At 41.1% G+C, this 20847-nt stretch overlaps 1 protein-coding gene across 5 annotated transcripts in view; it reads left to right on the top strand.

Moving 5' to 3' along the window:
* LOC111861799 overlaps positions 1 to 20847 on the top strand; it is a 325084-nt gene that overhangs the window by 37152 nt on the left and 267085 nt on the right. For 2 of the 5 annotated variants that reach the window (XR_004512731.1, XM_033750462.1), the window contains exons 1-2: positions 13162 to 13207; positions 20065 to 20163. Coding sequence is in view for 4 of the 5 variants with exons in the window: in XM_033750462.1 (XP_033606353.1) it covers positions 13184 to 13207; positions 20065 to 20163 (123 nt within the window). In the remaining variant the exon portion in view is untranslated. Of the gene's footprint in view, positions 1 to 13161; positions 13208 to 20064; positions 20164 to 20847 lie in introns of those variants that run through there. The other 3 variants (XM_033750459.1, XM_033750461.1, XM_033750460.1) reach the window with 2 other exon arrangements.

Raw genomic sequence — 20847 nt, 5'->3', positions numbered from 1 at the left:
AACCTTCGGGTTCCATAAAATGCTGGGAAATTCTTGAGAAGCTGCAGAATTGGCGGCTCCTCCAGAAGAGCTCAGCTCCATGAGTGAGTAAGTGAGTAAGTAAGGGGGCACGCGGTAGCGTAGTTGGTTGAGGGGCTATGCTACAAGCCGGAAGGTCGCGGGTTCAAGTCCCGATGAGGTCATTGGATTGGATTTTTCAGCCTCTAACAGAAATGAGTACCAGGAATTAATTAAAAAAAATTCCTCTGGAGTAAAGAGCGGCCGGCGCGTAAGGCTGACAAGTTTACCGCCATCTTTGAGCCGATTGTCTAGATAATGTGGGAACCTCAACGTCTCACAACCCTATGGGCCTCCACGGCCTGGTACAGGGATAGCTTTACTTTTAGTACTTTCAAAATGTAGACTGAATTCGTCTGCTCTGAGCACGGACCACCAGCCAGCTTTAGTGCACACTGTAATGGAAATTCAGGTTCCATAATAACAAAAATATTCTTGAGCACCTGAGACCTGAGACCTGAGGATTCTGGTCTACAGAGTACGTTTCTGAATGACACAATTCAGTATTACTGTAATTTTCCTTTGCTCTTTTTCCTGCCTGTAGCAATATACACAGGGATGGAGATGTTCCTGCATTTACTCGCCAGCGAATAAATGTAGCCCACTACACTCATAACAAATTTTATTTTCCGTACTTCTATGTGCAATTTTAAAATACTTATATTCGCAAGGTACCCTCTTCGAATCTCAGACCGATTGCCGACTATGTTTAGTTTTTCGATAATTTTTCAGTCTCCCCAGGTAAACTGCAAGACAGTACATTGAAGTAGGTCATGTCCACTTCCTTCCAAATCCTTACCAGCTCAGTATTCATGATATTTCTTCAAGCTGGGCGCTATATAACTTCGTCACAGAGTAAGATAACATTCCTGACCGGTGGAACATCGGCATATGAAGAGAAATGTCGGCGAGACGGGAAATGGGTCCTTGTGTCAATGAGAGCCCTCCTGTGACCTCATCACAGCAACAGTGACTGCAAGGCCTTGCGGTGAGCTAACACAGCTCCATGGGTCAACCCCTGAAAGTACATCTAAATAATGTTTAAATATCCAGTTTCTCTGTCTCGGTAAGCTCGCTGCGTCTACATTAAACGGCCAACGGTTTCCTGAAAATAATTATGTATTGTGAGAATCGCATGAAACATAAACGCATTCTATGTGCGAAAAGCCCAGTTTCCTAATGTTAAAGCAGCTGGTGCATATAGTAACCACTGTTCTTTAAACGGTTAATTTCATGGAGCGGATTTTTTCTTCAGAATTCGATAGTTTCTAAGTTGGTTAAAAAGTTCCTCGTCTTTATGAAACTCGAAGTTCATTGCTGTATCCGAGAGAGCCCGACACTGACCTGTGTTCTGCGACAAAAGAATCCAGTCCACAACCTCCCATAATATTTTTTTAAGAATATAAATTGAATTAATTTAATATTATCCTCCTATCTACACCTCTCTAGCATCGTCAAATGAAGGATTCAGACTATGGAAATTCTCATTTCTTAAGTATCTACATCCTGTTACATCTCCTTCTCAGGTCCAAATAATTTCCTCAGCAATTTTTTTCCTAAATGTTCCCCATTTATTACGGTCATCCCTCACTCTTGGAGTGTTTCATCCTGCTTGAGTTTACATATAGAAATGAAGCGGGTTATCGTTGCATAAACGAGTGATTTTATCATCAGTTTACAATATATTTCGGCCTAGGTAGGTCACCTTAATTTGAAACCAAAAGAATATATATTATTGTGACGTATAGACCCATTGCTAGGTAACGACTCGGTAAACACGTTCCCGCGGGAGGCAACGCGAGCAACAACAGGACGTTCATTGCTAGGCAACGAATCGATAAACACACCTCCTTAAAATCAGAGGCTGTGTTTACTGCGTGGTCCGTGCAATGTGGTTCAGCAGAACAGAACAATAGTCGAGAAGTGCAGAGTCGAGTTTCGAGACCCCAGTCGACGGGATATGAACTGGGGAGCACAGGTCTTGAATGTGATCCAGTCTTAAGAATTGACAGCTGCAAAATAATGGAAAGAAAAGAGTTAGGCGGTGAAAGGAAAACTTCATATGCGATTTGAAGTGACGATGAGACTGTTATAAATCCGTTGCCAGTGCACGGCTAATGAAGACAGAGAACCGTAGGGCGTGTGTAGAAAAGCAATAATGCTGTATTACCTCTAGTCTCGAGTTGTGTGCATAATGTGCAATAAATCCAGTAATATAATCCAAACCCCGTCTTATAAGACACGCAAAATCCCTATACGTAACACTATTATGCCGGATTGGTATTGAAAGTTTGAAAAGGTATAAATCGCCAGATAGTAATCAAATTCTGGCAGAACTTGTTCAAGCAGGAGGCGAAATATTACGTTGTAAGATCCATAAGCTAATTTCTTATATTCATAATAAGAAAAAATTGCCTGATCAGTAGAAGGAATCTATTATTGTACCAGTTCACAAGAAGGGCGATAAAATTGACTGTAGTAATTATCGGGGGATATCACTGCTATCAACTTCATATTAAATTTTTTCCAATATTCTTCTCTGAAGGTTAAGTCCATATATAGATGAAATTATCGGGGATCATCAGTGTAGGTTTCGACGTAACAGATCAACTACAGATCAAATCTTCTACATTCGTCGGATACTGGAGAAAAAATGGGAGTAAGATGAGACAGTACATCAGCTATTCATAGACTTCAAGAAAGCCTATGATTCAGTTAGGATGGAAGTATTGTGCAATATTCTGATAAGAGTTTGTGGTACCCATGAACCTAGTTAGGCTGATTAAAAGTTTTTTAAATGAAACGTATGCTAAATTCCGTATAGGTAAATATTTGTCTGATAATTTTCATATTCAGAACGGTTTAAGACAAGGAGATGCTTTATCGCCACTGCGTTTCAAGTTTGCTTTAGAATGTGCCATTAGGAAGGTCCAGGAAACCCAGGTGGGATCGAAATTAAATGGGACATATCAGCTGCTGATCTATGCTGATGATGTGAATCTATTGGAAGATAAAATAGGTACCATAAACAAAAACACACAGACTTTAATTGACGCAAGTAAGGAGGTTGGTCTAGAAGTAAACACAGGGAAATCTAAGTACATGTTACTGTCTCGTGACCAAAATGGAGGACAAAATCATGATATAAAGATAGGAAACAGATCCTTTGAAAATGTGGCACAGTTCAGATATTTGGGGACGACGATAACGAACCAAAACCTGATTCAGAAAAATGTTTAGAGGAGAGTGAACTCGGGTAATGCTTGCTACCATTCAGTCCAGAACATTTTGTCTTCTCGCCTGCTCTCTAGAAACATAAAAATTAGAATATACAGAACTACGAGGTATAATTTTGTCTGTGGTTCTGTATGGATGTGAAATGTTCTCTCTGCTGTGAATGGAGGAACACAGACTGAGGGTGTTCGAGAACAGGGTGTTGAGGAGAATACTTGGACCGAAGAGAAATTAAGTGACAGTAGTTTGGATAAGCTGTATAATGAGGAGTTTCTTAACTTGTACTCTTCGCAAGGTATAATTAGAATAATCAAGTATAGGAGGATGCGATGAACAGGGCATGTAGCACAAATGGAGACAAGAGTAATGCATATAGATCATTGGTGGGAAAGCCAGAAGGAAAGAGACCACCAGGAAAACCAAGGCTCAGGTGGATGAATAATATTAAAATGGATCTTAGAAAGAGAGGATGGGATGGTATGGACTGAATTGAATTGGCTCAGGATAGGGACCGGTGGAGGGCTCTTGTGAACACGATAACGAATCTTAAGGTTCCATAAAATGCTGGGAAATCCTTGAGTAGCTACAGAATTGGCGGCTTCTGAAAAAAGGCTGAGCTCCATAAAGTTAGTTATATATGAATGACTTGCACATTATGTAGCCCAAAAATATATGTGCTGTATCCTACTGTCTGTTTACTAATAAATATTATAAAATCCATGGCGTGTTCCAAATAAATTATGAGGATAACTGGGCCAACATTGATTGAAATAAAATTCAAAGTTTCAGTGTATATTTCCTGCATCAAAAGTTCATCGAAGTTTTCTGCTTGCTTTTGGGAGATCAAATATTTGGACGCAAGGATGTGCAGACAGGTAGATACATCATCATATTCATGCGATGAGTGCAATGACCGCTTAAAAAGGTTTTATAGTTTCGTTCAAGATGAGTTATCTAAATCACAAAATCGTCTGTTTTCTACACCATAACAGTGTCGTTAACACGTGCTGATTACGTGGCTCACGTCAACTGCCATCAGCCGAGAAGTCCCACCCATCAGTACCTACTTAACTCGTTAATCCTCTTGCGAAATGGTCAAAGTCAGACATGTCACTCGGCGACAGATACCAAATTTTCCCTTTTTTGTGTGTGTGTGTGTGTGTCATTTCCCTCACCACTTTGACCAAAATGGTTAGAGTGTTTCAAATGCTTTAATTGCTGGATTGGATCAACCGGCTGAAAGTTCATACTTTATTATTTCCTTTTCTATTTGTATTTCTGCTCTCTTCTTTACATTGCATATTTATCTCTGCTTTCTGCAGTCCTGGTAGTCCATGATAGTATTCTGCACCAGGAGAACTGTTCTCTGATGCAACATCGTGTAGCCTAGTGGAAGTTTACCGAAGTTTTAGAGGAAAGCAGTGTTTCCATTTTCAGGATCGACGAGTAAACCAAGCAAGTCACAAGAGTCACATCCCACAAAATAGTCCTCTTCATATTTACCGCCATAGGAGCCAAAAATCAGAGACATTCTGCACAGGGTCTATCGATATCCCTGCTCTGCTCTTCACTGCTTCTGCCAGGAAAATTCCTTCTCATACACGTTTCAGGAAACAAATTACGAAATATATATATAAACTGATTCCTGTGTTGAGGCAGGTTATAATACCTCCACCGTATTCCTGAGGGTCGTAAGAGGCGATGAAAAGGCAACCCTGCGCCTTGGGTTATAATTGGGCCACCTTGTCAATATCTATCTATGGCTTTAAGCCCTTGTGGACCATATCCGTTTTTCGATTCTTAATATATAATCAGTCGGTAGGACTCCTTGAACGAGGGATCAGCCCTTCGGAAGGCCGCTACCTACACACAGAACAACACAAATACGAAATAAACACATACAGGCATCCATGCCTTGAAAGCGGTTTCGAACCCACGATCCCAGTGTTCCAGCAGGCGAAGACGGTTCATGCCTCAGACAGCGCGGCCACTGTGATCGGCCCACCTTGTCTCTGGGGGCCATAAATAGAGAGCCCTGGTCTTCCATGTTGGGGGTTGGACGCAAGGCTGACGACCTTGCTCTATAAACAGATACATATTGTTGAGAAATAAAAAAAAAAATTAAAACCGGATGATCTGACTGAGAGACAGATCTGACAGAATTGTTTAAGGAAGGCTATGGTTCAAAAAGGCTGTTTTGGCAGTGATAATGAGGATATATAACCAGAGAGAGTAAATTTTTAAGCGGACTTTTTTTTTGTTAAATTCATGTTTTTCTTACTGTTGCTGTGGTAAATGGTTCTCAGTTATTATCTGTTATTATGCTTTGCTTCTCAATATACGAGTAAATACATTTCCCAGAAAAAGCAGTTTACATTCCATTTAAGGCAGGTTTTTCCGTGAACCTGTAAGTATATAAGCAGTATCTTGGTTCACCGTCGTTACTGGTATTGCCTTTAGGTTAATGTGAAATTAATTTTTGTTTAATGACTGTTGACGTAGTCACAAAGATCAATTTTCAAGTACCGCTCTTCCATAAAGAGAGTTATTAATGTTCTTATCATTTCTATCGCCTGCATGTAAAGTGGATAATCGTATTAATGTTGCGTTAGCTGCCCATCCCCTTGGTAATTCTCTCCGAGATCTTCACAAACTATGTTCATGTTGAGAATTCTTAATGTTCAGAATGCTGCAAAAATAATTTGCCTTTGCTCACCTCTCAGCCCAGGTGTGAGTTTAAAATGGACCACGGACTATGTCCTCCGTAACAAAAATATTCATAAAGCTGCACTGCAGACTCTTGGCTTCCCAGTGCCGATGAACTGTCTGTTCAAGAGCTATTGAAGCAAGGGAGCTAACACCTCTAGCGAGTTTTACTTCTATCCTGTTCGCTAATTTTAGATCTGTTTGTGCCCAACTTGGGAGCATTGGCTCATTATGAATCTTTCCTCTCTGACCTGAGTATATTTCTACAGCAACAGGCGGGGTGAGAGCGGGATCGCCCAGTAATCATGTTATTTCAGGTGCCTTGCTGCAGAATACCGCCTGTTTAGTAATACTATATTGTGCATATTTTTCTTCTTGATTTTAAAACCAAAATGATTTGTTTATTTCAAGGTGTCTCGCCTGCCCTCAAGCCTATATAATATCAAAGTCGTTCTACTTACAACATTCAGAAGGTCGGGGGGAAAATGTCAATATTCAGAAACTAGGGTTAAAATCTTATCCGGTTATCTAAAGGTTACTTGAACCAACTCATTTATTACTGTGGCATATAGATCCGTTGCTAAGCGGTGACTCTGTAAACAGCAGCGGTTGCTGGGTAACGCCCGCAACATACACACGCAATAATAAAACAACGGTGTTATGCAACGTGCTACTAGGAAAGGGGTGGGTAAACACGCCTACACGTACAACAATAGAGTTATTATTGGAAACGTTGTTTTCTATTGAGTGTAATTTGGGTATAAGGAAGAAAACTGGGGCAATCCAATCAGTTGAGGGTAGGCAGTCGAGAGTTGAGCTCTGCAAGGGAGGCTGAAAAGAGATTGCGCTATAAGATAGTTGAAAGTTGAGGTCTGGCTGTGAAGAAAAGGGATAGTTGCAAGAGTGCGGCTGTGAAAAGAAGATTTTAGATGTGCTATAGTTACAGTGAGACTGTTATTATTATTACTGTGTAAAAATCCGTTGCCAGGATACGACTAGTGAAGCCTGAGAAGACTAGCGTGTGTTAATGATTTGAAAGGCTATTGAGCTGCGATTGATTGTAGTTCCGAGTTGTTTCAATAAATTCAATATCCAATTCATACGCCTTCGATAGTGACACTCCAAATACGCAACATTACACTTCAATATTTACTACAATTTAGAAATCGTTTATAATATTGTCACGTGTATGAGTGACTATAGACGGGGTTTGAATTGGTAATTAAATCAATTGACAATGTACATATAGTAACTACAAGTAACTATAGCGCTATCGCTAATTCACACACTCTGCAGTTCACTACAGCACGTACTAAGTCTTCTCAGTCTGCAGTGTCTTCACCAGTTGTTGCCTTGTAACGGCTTTCAACGACGAATGTTCCTCGAACTATCCCCGTGCACAGCTACTAGCTTCTAGCAGTAGCAGCTCATAATGACTGAACTGCAGTTCTCTGACTAACTCACTGACTTACTAACCAACTCTTCGCTTCCCTGCACTGCACTGCACCAACTGAACTCTGTCGGTCGTGTGAAATAGCCTTGGAGTGAACCACATAGAAAACACCACCTCCACCAATACTTCCATTGTTGCTTTCGGGCCGCTGCCTAATAATGACCGCTGTCTCGTTGGTTGTTTCGCGGGTGTTGCCTAGAAACGGATCTACTCGTATATGCCAGAGTATTACTATCTGTTGCCTAGAATTCTGACAAATATTCCTAGAAATTCATAGGTCTTAAAAAGGACTTTCTGTGCACCGGAATTCTTAAATCGTGGCACCAGCAAAATGGTGTAACGGATGTGCTTTAGACCAGTGTTTCTCAGCCGCCGGACCGCGACCCGGTACCGGGTCCTGACATCAATTATACGGGCCCTCGTCTCATAGAAAAAAAAATACCGTGTCGCGGTCTGTCAGAGGTTCAGAACAACTGCTGTAGACTCTTAATGTGGTAAGTTGGCCTACACGACTCGGCCGAGTTTACTTCTGACTTGGGGGGAGGAGGGTGTCTGCCTATCCAAAGGATTTTTGGTTAGTACCTTCAAGTATACCACGGCGGTCTCCTGCAAACCTCTTACGTACTCAGTGTTTTGGACCATTTCCCCCATAATTCTGCGCTATATAACATAGGCAGATGAAATAGCTAAGAATTGAACAAAAAAATATGCTTTGTATGTTCCACTTGCACGGATCTATTGGTTCGTTTCTTGATGGGTTTAAAGTCATTTAAATTGTGAAGGTTATTTGTTACTGTCGACAGCGGAAATAAGTCGATCTAAAATTTAAAAGAACTGAACTGTAACTTAATCTAAATTTTATAACGGAAGTACCTTCATACCGGATTAGATAGTTATACCACCACAACTCAGTTCTTGAGAAATCTATGCCTTCCTGTATTACAGGTTTGTGATTCAGAGTTGTAACTATGATTCTCATCACTGGCAAAAGAGCTCTTTTGGGCCAAAACCTTCCTTTTTTTTATTGCTAGTGGGGTGGGACTAAGTCCCTTGTACTGCGGCCACTTCTGGCCTATTGTACCAGCCCCAGATGATAGGTGAGAGGGATTGTGGAGCAATTGGTGGAATGAAGATTGGCAGGGGAAACCGAAGTACTCGGAGAAAACCTGCCCCAGCGCCACTTTGTCCACCACAAATCCCACTTGACCAGACCCGGGATCGAACCCGGATCGCCGCGGTGGGAAGCCAGCGACTAACCGCTATGGCGCGGCCCAAAAACCTGCCTTAGAAGATTGTCAGACTCGTTTATTACGTCATGAATTAGACCATCCGGTTTTCGCTTCTTTGGGTTTCTCAACAGTAATTCCTTTTGCAGAATAAAGTCCTCATTCTTGCGTTCAACCTCCAGCCTGGGAGACCTGGTCACTGTATTTACTCGTAAGTCCCCACTGACAAGGCGGCCTAGTTATATCCCCAGGCACCAGGTTCACTTTTCGTCGCTTTCTACGTCTCGCAGGGCTGCGGCCTACATTTCCAACCAGACCCCACACGGGACAACTATGATTCTAGGATCTTGTTAATGACAACGTGGTTCATTGCTTGAAAATGAAGTTGGCACTGTCGAAGGAAGGAGAAATTCTGAATCCCTCCTCATGAGGTAATACAAATAACTACTAAACCATTTACCCTGGGTTGCAGTCGAGGAGCCGGGATAGCGCAGTCGATATAGCAACTGGCTGGACGACCGAACGTTCGAAGTTCGAGTCTCTGTAGAGTCAAGAATTGTCTCTTCTCCATGTAATCCAGACCGGCACCGGGCTTTATTCGACCTCCTATTCAATGGGTACCGAGGGCAGTTTCCCCGGGGGTGAAGTGGCCGAGAGCGTGAAGCTGACCAGTCACCTCCAGCTAGTGCCGAGGTCAAGAAAACGTGGGTCTATATATCCACCCCCATACACCTTCATAGCGTAGTGCTTAATTAGTGAAGCACAGGGACAAATTTATGATAGTTATATCTTGTCCATGTGGGTAGTTCACTGCTTGATCGTGGGGTTGACATTAAGAAGCAGAGGCTGTGTACTCTGCCTCACGAGACAACGAAAAGAGATGCGAAAATTATTAGTTATCAGAGTAAAAATCTTGTTAGTGATAGAATTGTGCACTGCGTGAAACTGAGGTTGACATTAATATAGGAAACACCGTACCTCACGATTCAATGAAGAAAGCTATGAGAAAACGTTATCAGAGGCTAGAGTCTTGACTTCCCATATCCTCGTTAGAAGGTCTGTGTTATCATGCATTTGAATCTACAGATCCACGCTATCAATGCTTAGAATATAGGCCTGCTCGTTAGGAGCTCTAAGCCTGGGAGTCAACTCGGTCAGTCGAAACTACAACTTTATAACACACACCAATTAGAGTACATTAATTTAAAAGTCGGTTCTTTTGATGATATAGTAATGACGGACTTTTGATTGATTGTAATGTCTGCTCGTGAAAAGAGAATCGTTTGGTATGGAGTAATGAGAGATTCTCGGAAATCAGACATGTTTCTGTTTGCTGCCGATGTCACAGGAGTCATTTTGTTTACGAGTTTCTAATCAATTTAATGGGACGTGCTAAATTTTGTGCTGACTTCATGCTGATGTGTATCATGAAGCTTAATTAATAGTTGGATGGATATTGCAGTAAATCAATCTCATGTTATGTTCCAATGTGTATGCTTAAGACTGCTCGAAACCTCTTGTCTCAATGAAGTGAACAGAACAATCTCTATCTCATTTTAACACATTGGCCTATTTTTACAAGTCACGTGTTGATGTGGCTGTGGTTTTATTTCGCAAATTAAATCTGAAATAATTGACGGATTTTTGTGAAACGTGGTACTCACATCATTTCATTGAGAGCCACCTTTGTAATTTTCATTTCTTCCGCCAACAACCGTATCAACAAAGCGACGATGAAAATTACTTAGGTGGTAACAACAAAATCGCCACATGAAGGATAGTTCTCAAATTTGTGCGGCAGTAAGTGTTCGAAGAACGTGTAGATTTTTTGAGCTGTATATTATAGATTTCCATCTCATGGCAATAATTAATTATCCATTTTGGCTAGTCATATGAAATTTCGATAGATACAAAATATTTTATGAAGTATTTTTTAAAACAGTTGCAAACATGAAGACGGTTGGAAAACTTATATACTTACTTACTCGTGGAGCTGAGCCCTTCTTGAGGAGTCTCAAATTCTGCAGCTATTCAAGTATTTACCATCATTTAATAGAACCCGAAGGTTCAAAACCTGTTCACAAGAACCCTCCACTGGTCCCTATCCTGAGCCAGATCAATCCAGTCCATACCACCTCATACTATCTCTCTAAGATTCATTTTAGTATTGTCCACCCACCTAAGCCTTGGTCTTCCCAGTGGTCTCTTTCCTTCTGGCTTTCCCACCAGTATCCTATATGCATTCATCTTCTCCCCCATTCGTGCTACCTTCCCTACCGACCTCATCCTCCTTTGAAAACTTGTGTATATTTGACGATTATCAGGTACAGTATATTAACCGGGTGCGAATTACTTCCTTAGCCAATCGACTGATATTCTAATATCAAAAGACAAACTTCATGTTGAATTGCTTTTTAGAAAGAAACATTGACGAAAAGGGCACATTTTTCGAACGTTTGATTATGTACTTCGAAACTCAAGAAGAATTTCACTGTTCATTGTTTCGTCTTAACGTGTAAGTACACCTCGAGAGCTTCTCAGAAACCACACTCATATTTCCACCAATAGTGATCGAGTGAAATATACAATTTGCCTGCATATTCCTGCTACTTATTATCCGGGGTTCTGATCATACGGGAAAATAAATTTCCCGTCCACTCTTGATAATCGGGAGTCTACTGCAGGAAGAAAATGCGCAGTGGATATTATGCGCATGAATAAACCGCGTACCCGTTGATAGGAAGTCTGTACAGACGTACTGGCCCATATTTCCTGCCCTGAGAGAAATCAGTAGTCACTGTTAAATAATACGACAGCAGATGTTAGTGTAAATCATACTTATCCTCTGTTACATTATACAAGACATTCGTCGGTCATCCTGGCCACTTGATTAATGCCGAGTGTTAGTAGTGAACAGATATGCTACATCACACACTTGTTGTTTACAAACAATTTGCTACTGAAAGGCGTTACAAATTAACAAACTGCTACTCACGTCCAGTGGAGAACACGCTAGTTAATCTGGTCGTAATAGTTTATACTCATATTAATTGCTGAATTTGTCCCTTGAAGTTGTCACATTGACCCCGAAATTAATAACAGTTTGTTACATCATAAATTGCAGAAGTACAGAACCCGTGCTTACTAAGAGTTTGTCCTTCAGGTTATGGCTAAATGAGACATATAATAAAATCATTCGTATGTCTCGTGTTGTTTGGGATCTGAAGTTCTTGCAGCGTTGAACCTTTAGATTGTGTCCGCCTGGGTAAGGGTACATTGTGGATTGATAGGTGGTTACCAAAGTGTCGGAGGAACCTCCTGTCCTCGTCTTCATTCATAAAGACCACAGATAAAATTATTTCGTGCTATATTTTCTGAGCTGATCACTCTACAGAAGTAGCCGTTCCCTCGTGACCCCAGTGGGGATAGGTTGTATGCAGTTCACCAACACGTATGTGATCCAGTAAGTTGTCTTGCTTCTGTACCATTATCATCGCTGCCGTTTCTTACTGAGTTGCTTCAAGAGCGCGGATAGCTCAGGCATTAATCTGCCTTCGGGCTTCACGGGCCAGGGTTCGATTCCTGGAGAGATATTTTACTTCTACACAAAGGGTAGCGTAGATTCTTCTCCGGAGGCACAGCTACCGGACCTTAAAGCCAACCACACATCTCAGACTAGGTCCAAGGTTGAGATCGGTGAAGCTTTACCCCCATTCGCCACGGACGCCTTCATTGCTTAAGGGCCCTTGTTCGTACCTTACTCACGAGAGCCTCCCAATTCTGTCACTTGGAGAAGGCAGTTTCACGTGTCATTGTGGAAGGAGCACTGCTACGATTACTGATTCTATTGATAATTCAGCTATTTCTTGCACTTTATTACTGTCAGTCATGGGGCTCAGCCCTTCTTGAGAAGCCGCCAATTATGCCGCTATTTAAGAAATTCTCAGCATTTAATGGAACCAGAAGGTTCATTACCGTGGTCTCAAAAGTCCTCCACTGGTCTGTATCCCTAGCCAGATTGGTCCAGTCCATATCATCCAAAACTGTCTCTCTAAGATCCATTTTAATATTGTCCACCCACCTGCGTCTTGGTCTTCCTGGCGGCCTCTTTCCTTCTGTCTTTCCCACCACCATCCTATATGCATCCTCTTCTTCCTCATTCGTGCTATATGCCATGCCCACCGCATCCAGATCCAGTTTCCGAAACGTCTTTTGTAGTTTCTTGAATACCGGACGGTGGACAAAGTCAGAAAATCCAGTAACTGTAAGTGTTATAGACCATCGTCACAACCCTTTGAAACCTAGAGAACTTGTTTCCAGCTGCTGTGATAAGAATCTGCTCCTGGTTCCGTTTAGATTATTAGTGAGACGTCCTCGCCCACCAGTGCGTGGAATGCGTACACCCCCGCACACAGTTATGTAATGGCGTTCCTAGCAGCTGCATTTCTAAGCATTCTTAATAAAAATTCAGAGCAGTTTTGTTCGAGCTGCCGTGCTGTGTGTGAGCATGGAGGGTGGTGTTGTATGTGACGTAAGTGTTTATCAGGTGTTTTCGCGCCCTATGTGTGTCGATTTCTCTACTTTTATGAATATTTTCGAATGACATTCTAAATGTTATCTATATCAGATATATTGAAAATTAATCAACCAAAACGAGAGCTCAATCTGCTTCAAGAAGTGATACTTTCTCTAATATTTTTCCGTTTAGTTGTTAGACAGTATGACCCTGTTTAGAAAGTTCTTATATCCTCGGAAAATACTGTACAGAATTAAGACTCTTAAATAGGAGATTTTTCTTTCTTCCAGAGACCTAATATTAAAATTGTCATTACGCCCTTGATAGCGTATTTTTGATTGGTAAACTTGGCAACTCTGTACCGTCTTTCGAAAACAAAATAATACGCATATTACAGTTCTGTAGCTCGTGCTAGCTTCCTTATACCGAAAAAGTCTGTGGTCGGTAGACTCATAATTTATTTCTCTGTTATCTTTCAGCTTATTTGTGGTACTTCTTTGGCTCTCCGGAAGATGAACTACTTTTCTTTATATCTACAGTCACTCCTTCTGTGTTCTATATAGAATTATGTTAAAATGTCTTGAGGTCACGTGGTTTCAGATGACAGATGCTTTATGAATTGCCGTGAGATGCTGTGATACGAATTAAGCAATAACGACTGGTAAATTGCAAGCAACAGTTGGAATAACAGTGTTGTACTTGACAAATCCGTTTTGACTGTAGGGTCTCATATTCGAATCCTCCTAATGCATAAACAGCGTCCAAGCCACAAAATCACCGACGCGTTCTCTACAGCCTTTCAAATCTTTTGGAAAATCCATGCGGCATTTCAGTCGCCATTAACGGCCTTCAATTTATAATATCAACAGCTGGATCTGGCTGCTTTTAAACTGACGTACCATAATTACAGCAATAAATAATTCTGTTTTCTTTATCCCACCATTACTGAGAACCTTCTGCACATTAAATTTTATGGAGCTTAAGTTTAAAATATTGTATTTTTTAGGAGAACGCTTTCCTGGAACATTAAAATTTATTATCTGATAATTCAGTTTCTAGGAAGAACAAATTTTGACGTTCTTTGAGACGAAAGTGCAGCTGAAGATATTTGGACCTCAGAGAAATGGATTAAAATTTAAAGTTATCCATGTAACAGGCCATGGAGGCCAATAGGGTAGTGAGACGTCGAGGCTCCCACGTTTTCTAGACAATCAGCTCAAAGATGATGGTGAGGTTGTCAGCCTTACACGCCGGCCGCCCATTATACCCCAGGAAGATTCCTGGTACTCATTTCTGTTAGAGGTTGCGTCGTCCCCTGGGCTATAGTGCGGTTGCAAGGATTAGATCAATTAAAAAAATCAACCTCATCAGTACTCGAACCTGCGTCCTTCCGGCTTGTAGCATTGTGCCTCAACCAACAACGCTACCGCGTGTCCCAGAGAAATGAAGTAATAAAGGAAAATTACGTACTAAGAAGTTTCATAATTTGTACTCTTCATCTAATATTAAATTGATCTTAGAGAAATATATTGGGGTGATATAAACTGGATTTATCTGGCTCGGGATAGAGACCAGTGGAGGGCTCTTGTGAAAATGGTAATGAACCGTCTTCCTTCATAAAATGTTGGGAAACTCTTGAGTAGCTGAGCAACTGGCTACTTCTTAAGAAGGGCCCAGCTACAGGGAACTTATTAGTTAGTTTATCTAATATTATTAGGGTATTTAAACCAAGAACAATAAAAACGAACCGGACACGAGGAACGCATGAGGGAATTAGAAATTGTCGGGAAACTTATAACGCTTAGTTTGAGGAGGAAGGAAAATATTGAAATCTATATTTCAGATTTAGAGTGTAAAGGTATACAGAACATGGTCTGAACACAGAAGATAAATCTCCGGGTTTCATAAGAGCAGAGTGTTTCTGGAATAGCTGAATTCGTGATGATGACGGGATTCGGTTCGAAGTGACAGACAGACATTCGATTCATGTCGTCATGTGGCATCGGAGATTGCTTAGTTACTACTCAGTTACTACTTCGCCTGCTATGTGAGTGTTCTGCCGTAGGTCATATGCAGGCCTACATATTTTGTTTCTTGCTGTGTCTCGCTTTCTGAACTTCTGTTCGATAAATAGTAACATGTATCAGCAAATTGGGGCATGCGGTAGTACAGTTGGTTGAGCCACCATACTACAAGCCGGAAGGACGCGGGTTCGATACTCATTGATGTCACTGGATTTCTTAATTGACCTAATCCTTTCAGCTGCACTATGGCCCTGGGGTAAACTCAGCCTCTAACAGAAATGAGTACCAGGAATCCTCCTGGGGGCTAAAGAAAGCCGGCGTGTAAGGCTGACAACCTTACAGCCATCTGTGAGCCGATTGTCTACAAAATGTGGGAGTCTCGGTAAGTGCCTCCACGGCCTCTTGCAGGATAGTTTTACCTTCTTTATCAGTAAGTTACTTAAGTTCGGATTACTTGACAGTATTGGCATCCGGACTATGAAAAAAGTGATCAAGTTTCGTTGCGATGGAACTGAAGCTTCGCATTACTGACTTCCGTGTGCCATAAATTTCTGCTTCCTACTTACACGTAACGCCATATGCAGATTCTACAAGCCTGGACAAAATGGTAGAGGCTTACATATACATATGTATATTTTGTTTCAGATTATGTTATTTTCTATGTCCCTTTGTTCTTGATCTGATCCTCTTGAGGACACAGACATGTTGCTGCAAGATCCATCACAACGGTAACAATGAAGGAACTGTTGCTTCTTGTATTTAGTTGAATATTCGGCCCGCTGAAAAGTGGTTTCGTGAGGTGCGTTTGTATGGCATGCACCAGTTTATTTTAATATGTTCTTTTCTGCAGGTATATCTGAAAGTGTTATAATTTATAGTTTATGTTGGATCCATATGCACCAACAATAAGTTCGCCTAAATTATTTTTAATTTAAAAACCAATATTAAATTTGATCACAATCCGTTCATTAGTAACGGAAACGAAACATATAGACTGCCAGACACATAGATACAACCCCCTCCCCCAAGTGCTTTTAATTCATGAAAATAGCACACAAAAATAATTTCCGTTTGAAATATTAATAGTGAATATTTTTTATGGACAGTACTCTCTCTTTCTCTTTTTCCTCTTCCTCCAGTTTTGGAGCTTAAGGTATTCGTGAAACGCCTTGTTTCACTTCAGTTTCTTAATAAGACAGCAGGTATGACTCCTAGGATGGGGGATCAGCCCGTCGCAAGGCCGCTACCTGCACAGGACAACGCAAACACAGAATAAATGCAGACATCCATACCTTGTGTGGGATTCGAACCCACGATTCAAGCGTTCGAGCGAACGAAGACTTTTAATGCCTTAGAGTGCGCGGCGGCTCAGATCGGCAAGAACAGTATTACTTAAATACAAATTTTCTAACGTCGATGCCTCACTTTTACTACTTCTGTGGTACAAATGAGAAAGAAATGTCTGGAAACGGAACTCTTCTACTTTGGCTGGCTTTGGTGTGCCACATAATCATGTCCAAGAGACTTGTGAGGTTTTGCTGAGGTTAACAGGGCGGTGACTATAGAGAATACTGTTTCCCCTACAGTCTTTCAACAGTTCAAGTTATACACTTTCATTTCTAACAATGTAAATTTTAAGTTGACGTACAAATGTTCAAATAAAATAACATTTTAAAGCAAACATCCAGAATATAAATGTCAAAAAAATCTTTACTTTCTAACACAGTTTACACAGCGTATTGTGACTCCGTTCTCCAAAGACTTAAAGAGAAATCTTCGAGTGCTTAGCCACAGAATGTTTGTTCGTCACTGTGCAGAATAATGTGTCGAGTTTCTCGGACTTCTTCGTGTAATCTTTTTTCATCCCATAGAATCTGTTTGCCTAAAGTAGCTGCTCTGTCGCCTGAGTATTTTTGGTGAGTGAAGCATTCATTATTGTGATACTGGACGTATGACTCATCTGCAGTCCGCCATGATGCCAGGTGACGGGCAAGTAAGAGACCTTTATTAACCGTGAAGCTGTCATATTATCCTACTTTTGGAGGAATTTTAATGACCCTCCAATATCTCGCCACGCCATATTCACAGTTCTGTTTATACTCAGACAAATATGTTCCATTGTGTAAAGAAATTCTGTTTCACAAGGAGCTTCTGGAGATATTAAAAAACAAAGACGATGCGCAGGCCATGCGCAGAAGAATCAGATTTTATATACTGTCTTTCATTTCCATCCTCCACATGAGCATCTGCCCTTAATTACTCCAGGAAAGTGATTCCGAACCTACTCAGTGGATTTAGATTAATTTTGGTTCCGGTAGGTCTCTGACGAAATTAATTTTTGGTCATATAACCAACATATTGAGTCGGTATGGCGACGAGCTACGGGCTGGAAGACTGAAGTTCGATTCCTGGCAAGGGTAAGATTTTTCCCCATAATGTCCAGACCGGCTCTAGGTCTCACACGGCCTATCTAATGGGTATGGGGTGCAATTTCCAGCAGGTAAAGCGGCCGGGGCATGAAGCTGATAATTTACCTCCGTCTAGTGCTGAGATAAAAAATGATGGAGCTATACCTCCACTCCCTCGTATGTCTTCGTGGCATAGTTCTTTGTAACAAGCTGAGCTACTTTCTGCCTGCGTCATGTTGGTTTCTTGCTTGGATTACTGTTCGAACCTAAAGATGGAAACGATTTTCCTCCGAAACATTGGTAGGCTACCACTGGACTACACAGCATTATATTCCGGGATATAGAACTCCTTCTGACTGATATTCGGGAGCTACCCCTTTTAGAATCTTGAGAGGGACGCCGGTTGTCCTGACTGGAGTCTTCGTGGCTTTCGGGCCTTAAGATAGAGACAGGTTAGTGTGGGGTAATGATCTTCAACTTGCGACCGCGCGTTGTGTCTGCTAGCGTCGTGTGTTGGAAATGTTAGAGGAAATATTGTACACATATACAATGTTCTCTTTCTCTCCGAAGGGATTTAAGCGTACGTACCGACTTTCCGTCCAGCTCACTGTTTATCGTGAAGCAGACGGAGTAGGCCTGTGTCTGCCTGAACGGGACATAAAGTATAAAAAGAATGTAATGTTTCAGTCCGTTAATATTATTCGCGTTTGAAACTATGAGAGTAAGATCCTTGAAGTAGCAGTGTCTTGTACTGGTGGTATATCCGCTTGCCAGCTGGACAGCTAGCAAATCTATTCGTGTTTTCTGACGTCACGGGTACGTAGGCAAGAAGGTACATTCTGTGGAAGCGAATGCAGTTCTGTACACGTATACACGTATACGTGTTACGTTTTTCCTTCCGAATATCTCATTTCCGGAACCACTGAACAAATTCCATTAAAATTTAATATTGATGGTTTTGTTTCGTTTTGCTCGAATATAAATCATATTGTATATAGACTTACGGTGTTTGAGAACAGGGTGTTGAGGAGAATATTTGAACCAAAGAGATGACGTGGCAGGAGGTTGGATAAACTGCATAAGGAGGAGCTTCATAACCTGTACTCTTCTCCAGATATAATTAGAATGATCATGTCGAGGAGGAAGAGATGCGCAGTGGATGTAGCACGAATGGGGAAGATAAATGCTTGTAGTATATTGGTGGAAAAGCCAGAAGGAAAGAGACGGCTAGGAAGAACAAGACATAGGTGGGTGAATAATATTAAAATTGATCTTACAGAAATAGGATGAGGTGGTATGGCTGGATTGATCTGGCTCAGAGTATTGGTCAGTGAAGGGCTCTTGTGAAGACGATAATGAACCTTCGGGTTCAATAAATTGCTGGGAAACTCTTGAGTAGCTGCACAACTAGCGGTTTCTCAAGAAGGGCTCAGCTTCATGAAGTCAGTCAGTTACAATAACGTCATCAGTTAGTAAAAAGATGATTTTTTTTATTCGTATTGGAGGGGGGGTGGAGTCCAGCTGGGTCCACTCGGCACTGTGGCCACTGATTGGCCTACTGTACCTGCCTCGGTTGATTGTGCTGATGGAGAATTTGGTGGAATGAAGATTGGCAGGGGAAACCGAAGTACTAGGAGAAAACCTGCCCTAGTGCCAGTTTGTCCACCACAAATCCCACTTGAACCCGGGCCGCCACGGTGGGAACCCAGCGACTAACCGCTTGAGCTGTGTTGCGGCCCTAGTAAAATGGTAAATGTGGTGTGTGAAATATTAATTGCAGAAAATTAATTTGTAATGAAGCATATTTATTTCGTGTGAGTATTGTACATATTTCCACTCTCGTCAATACGTTGCAGATGTCTGTCACAGTAGTTATTCTTTGCAGCTCCTTTAACCGTTTAAAGAACGCCAGTTGCTATAGGTAGCAACTGCTTTAATATTAACATCTCTGTATTTCCGATAGTGTCTTTATGGGTTTCCCGCAATTTTCGGGATAAAACTAATTACGTCTCTAAACAGCATTAACCGACTGAGCTTTGGAACTGTGACGTAGTGCGTTATTATTTGGCAGAAATCGAAGTTTTAAATGTTATTTATGTGAGGTTCAGACATCAAGGGATTAATATATTTTCTTCCATAATTTTGCTCGTTTATTCTTTCAGTAAGTCGTTCTGTTATCCACAACAAAGCAAATTTTATCATGGAATTCACTTGTTTAATCTACTGACTGATAATCGGGGTCCAGCCCGTATTTTACAGCCAGAGATCTTTCGAATTTTACAACTGAAATTTATTTATTTCACAAAATATATTTTTTATGTTTTACACTTTCAACAAAACACATCTTATGAATATATATGTTATGTAAACAAATTGTCTTTAGAGCGCTTTGTTCTTCGTCTCGTGATCAATGTTCTCAGAGAACTGATGATTGTTACAGGTGCCGTGGAACAAGAGTGGTCTAAGTCCCTCGTACAGTGGCAGCAGCTATGGTGGCGCCAAGGCGTCTGACAGTGGCATATCATCCTCTACACCGCAGGTAACAAGCACTACACAAGGTGACATATCAACCCAATGCAATGCATAGCCGATCTCTTCGTTTGTCCTCATAGATACACATTGAGCCATTTATGGCAGAAGTTATCAAGATGGTTTACTGGCGAGGCCCTCTTATTTTATGTAGGTCCCTGAGATTTGGCTGACCAAGAAAATTGGCTAAAAGATTTATATCCCAGACGATATAACGCTTCGTAACTACTACTGTGAGAACCTCAAAGCCTATAAATTTGGTTTAGTTAATTCCAAAATAATTATATCTTATTGTGTGAGTGGGTCAGTGAGTTGTTTGTATTTTAGCGTCCTGATGCACTGCTTTTCGTCCATGATATGTATGCAGTGTCCGTCTTTTAGTGCACTCAATTTCACTTGTTATTTCACAACATATTTCGGCACTATAGTGCTCCATTTACGTTAATCTATTTCATTGCTTGCCATTATGTCACTGTAAAATTTAAAAAGTATTTAAAAATGTTCGTCAATTATAATAAATATTTATATACTAAAAACTTGTTAAGCTTATTTATCTTATCTGTCCCAATTCTAATACCGCGCATAGTTCCACCACTGTGGGAGTCGTTCCTCTTACTCTCACTGTATATCGTATCTCGTGTTGTGTGTGAAATTGAGTGCACTAAAAGACGGACACTGCATACATATCAAGGTC

This window comes from Cryptotermes secundus, unplaced genomic scaffold (assembly GCF_002891405.2).
Source record: "Cryptotermes secundus unplaced genomic scaffold, Csec_1.0 scaffold598, whole genome shotgun sequence".
Classification (NCBI taxonomy): domain Eukaryota; kingdom Metazoa; phylum Arthropoda; class Insecta; order Blattodea; family Kalotermitidae; genus Cryptotermes; species Cryptotermes secundus.
This window is presented reverse-complemented; position numbering and strand designations above follow the sequence as displayed.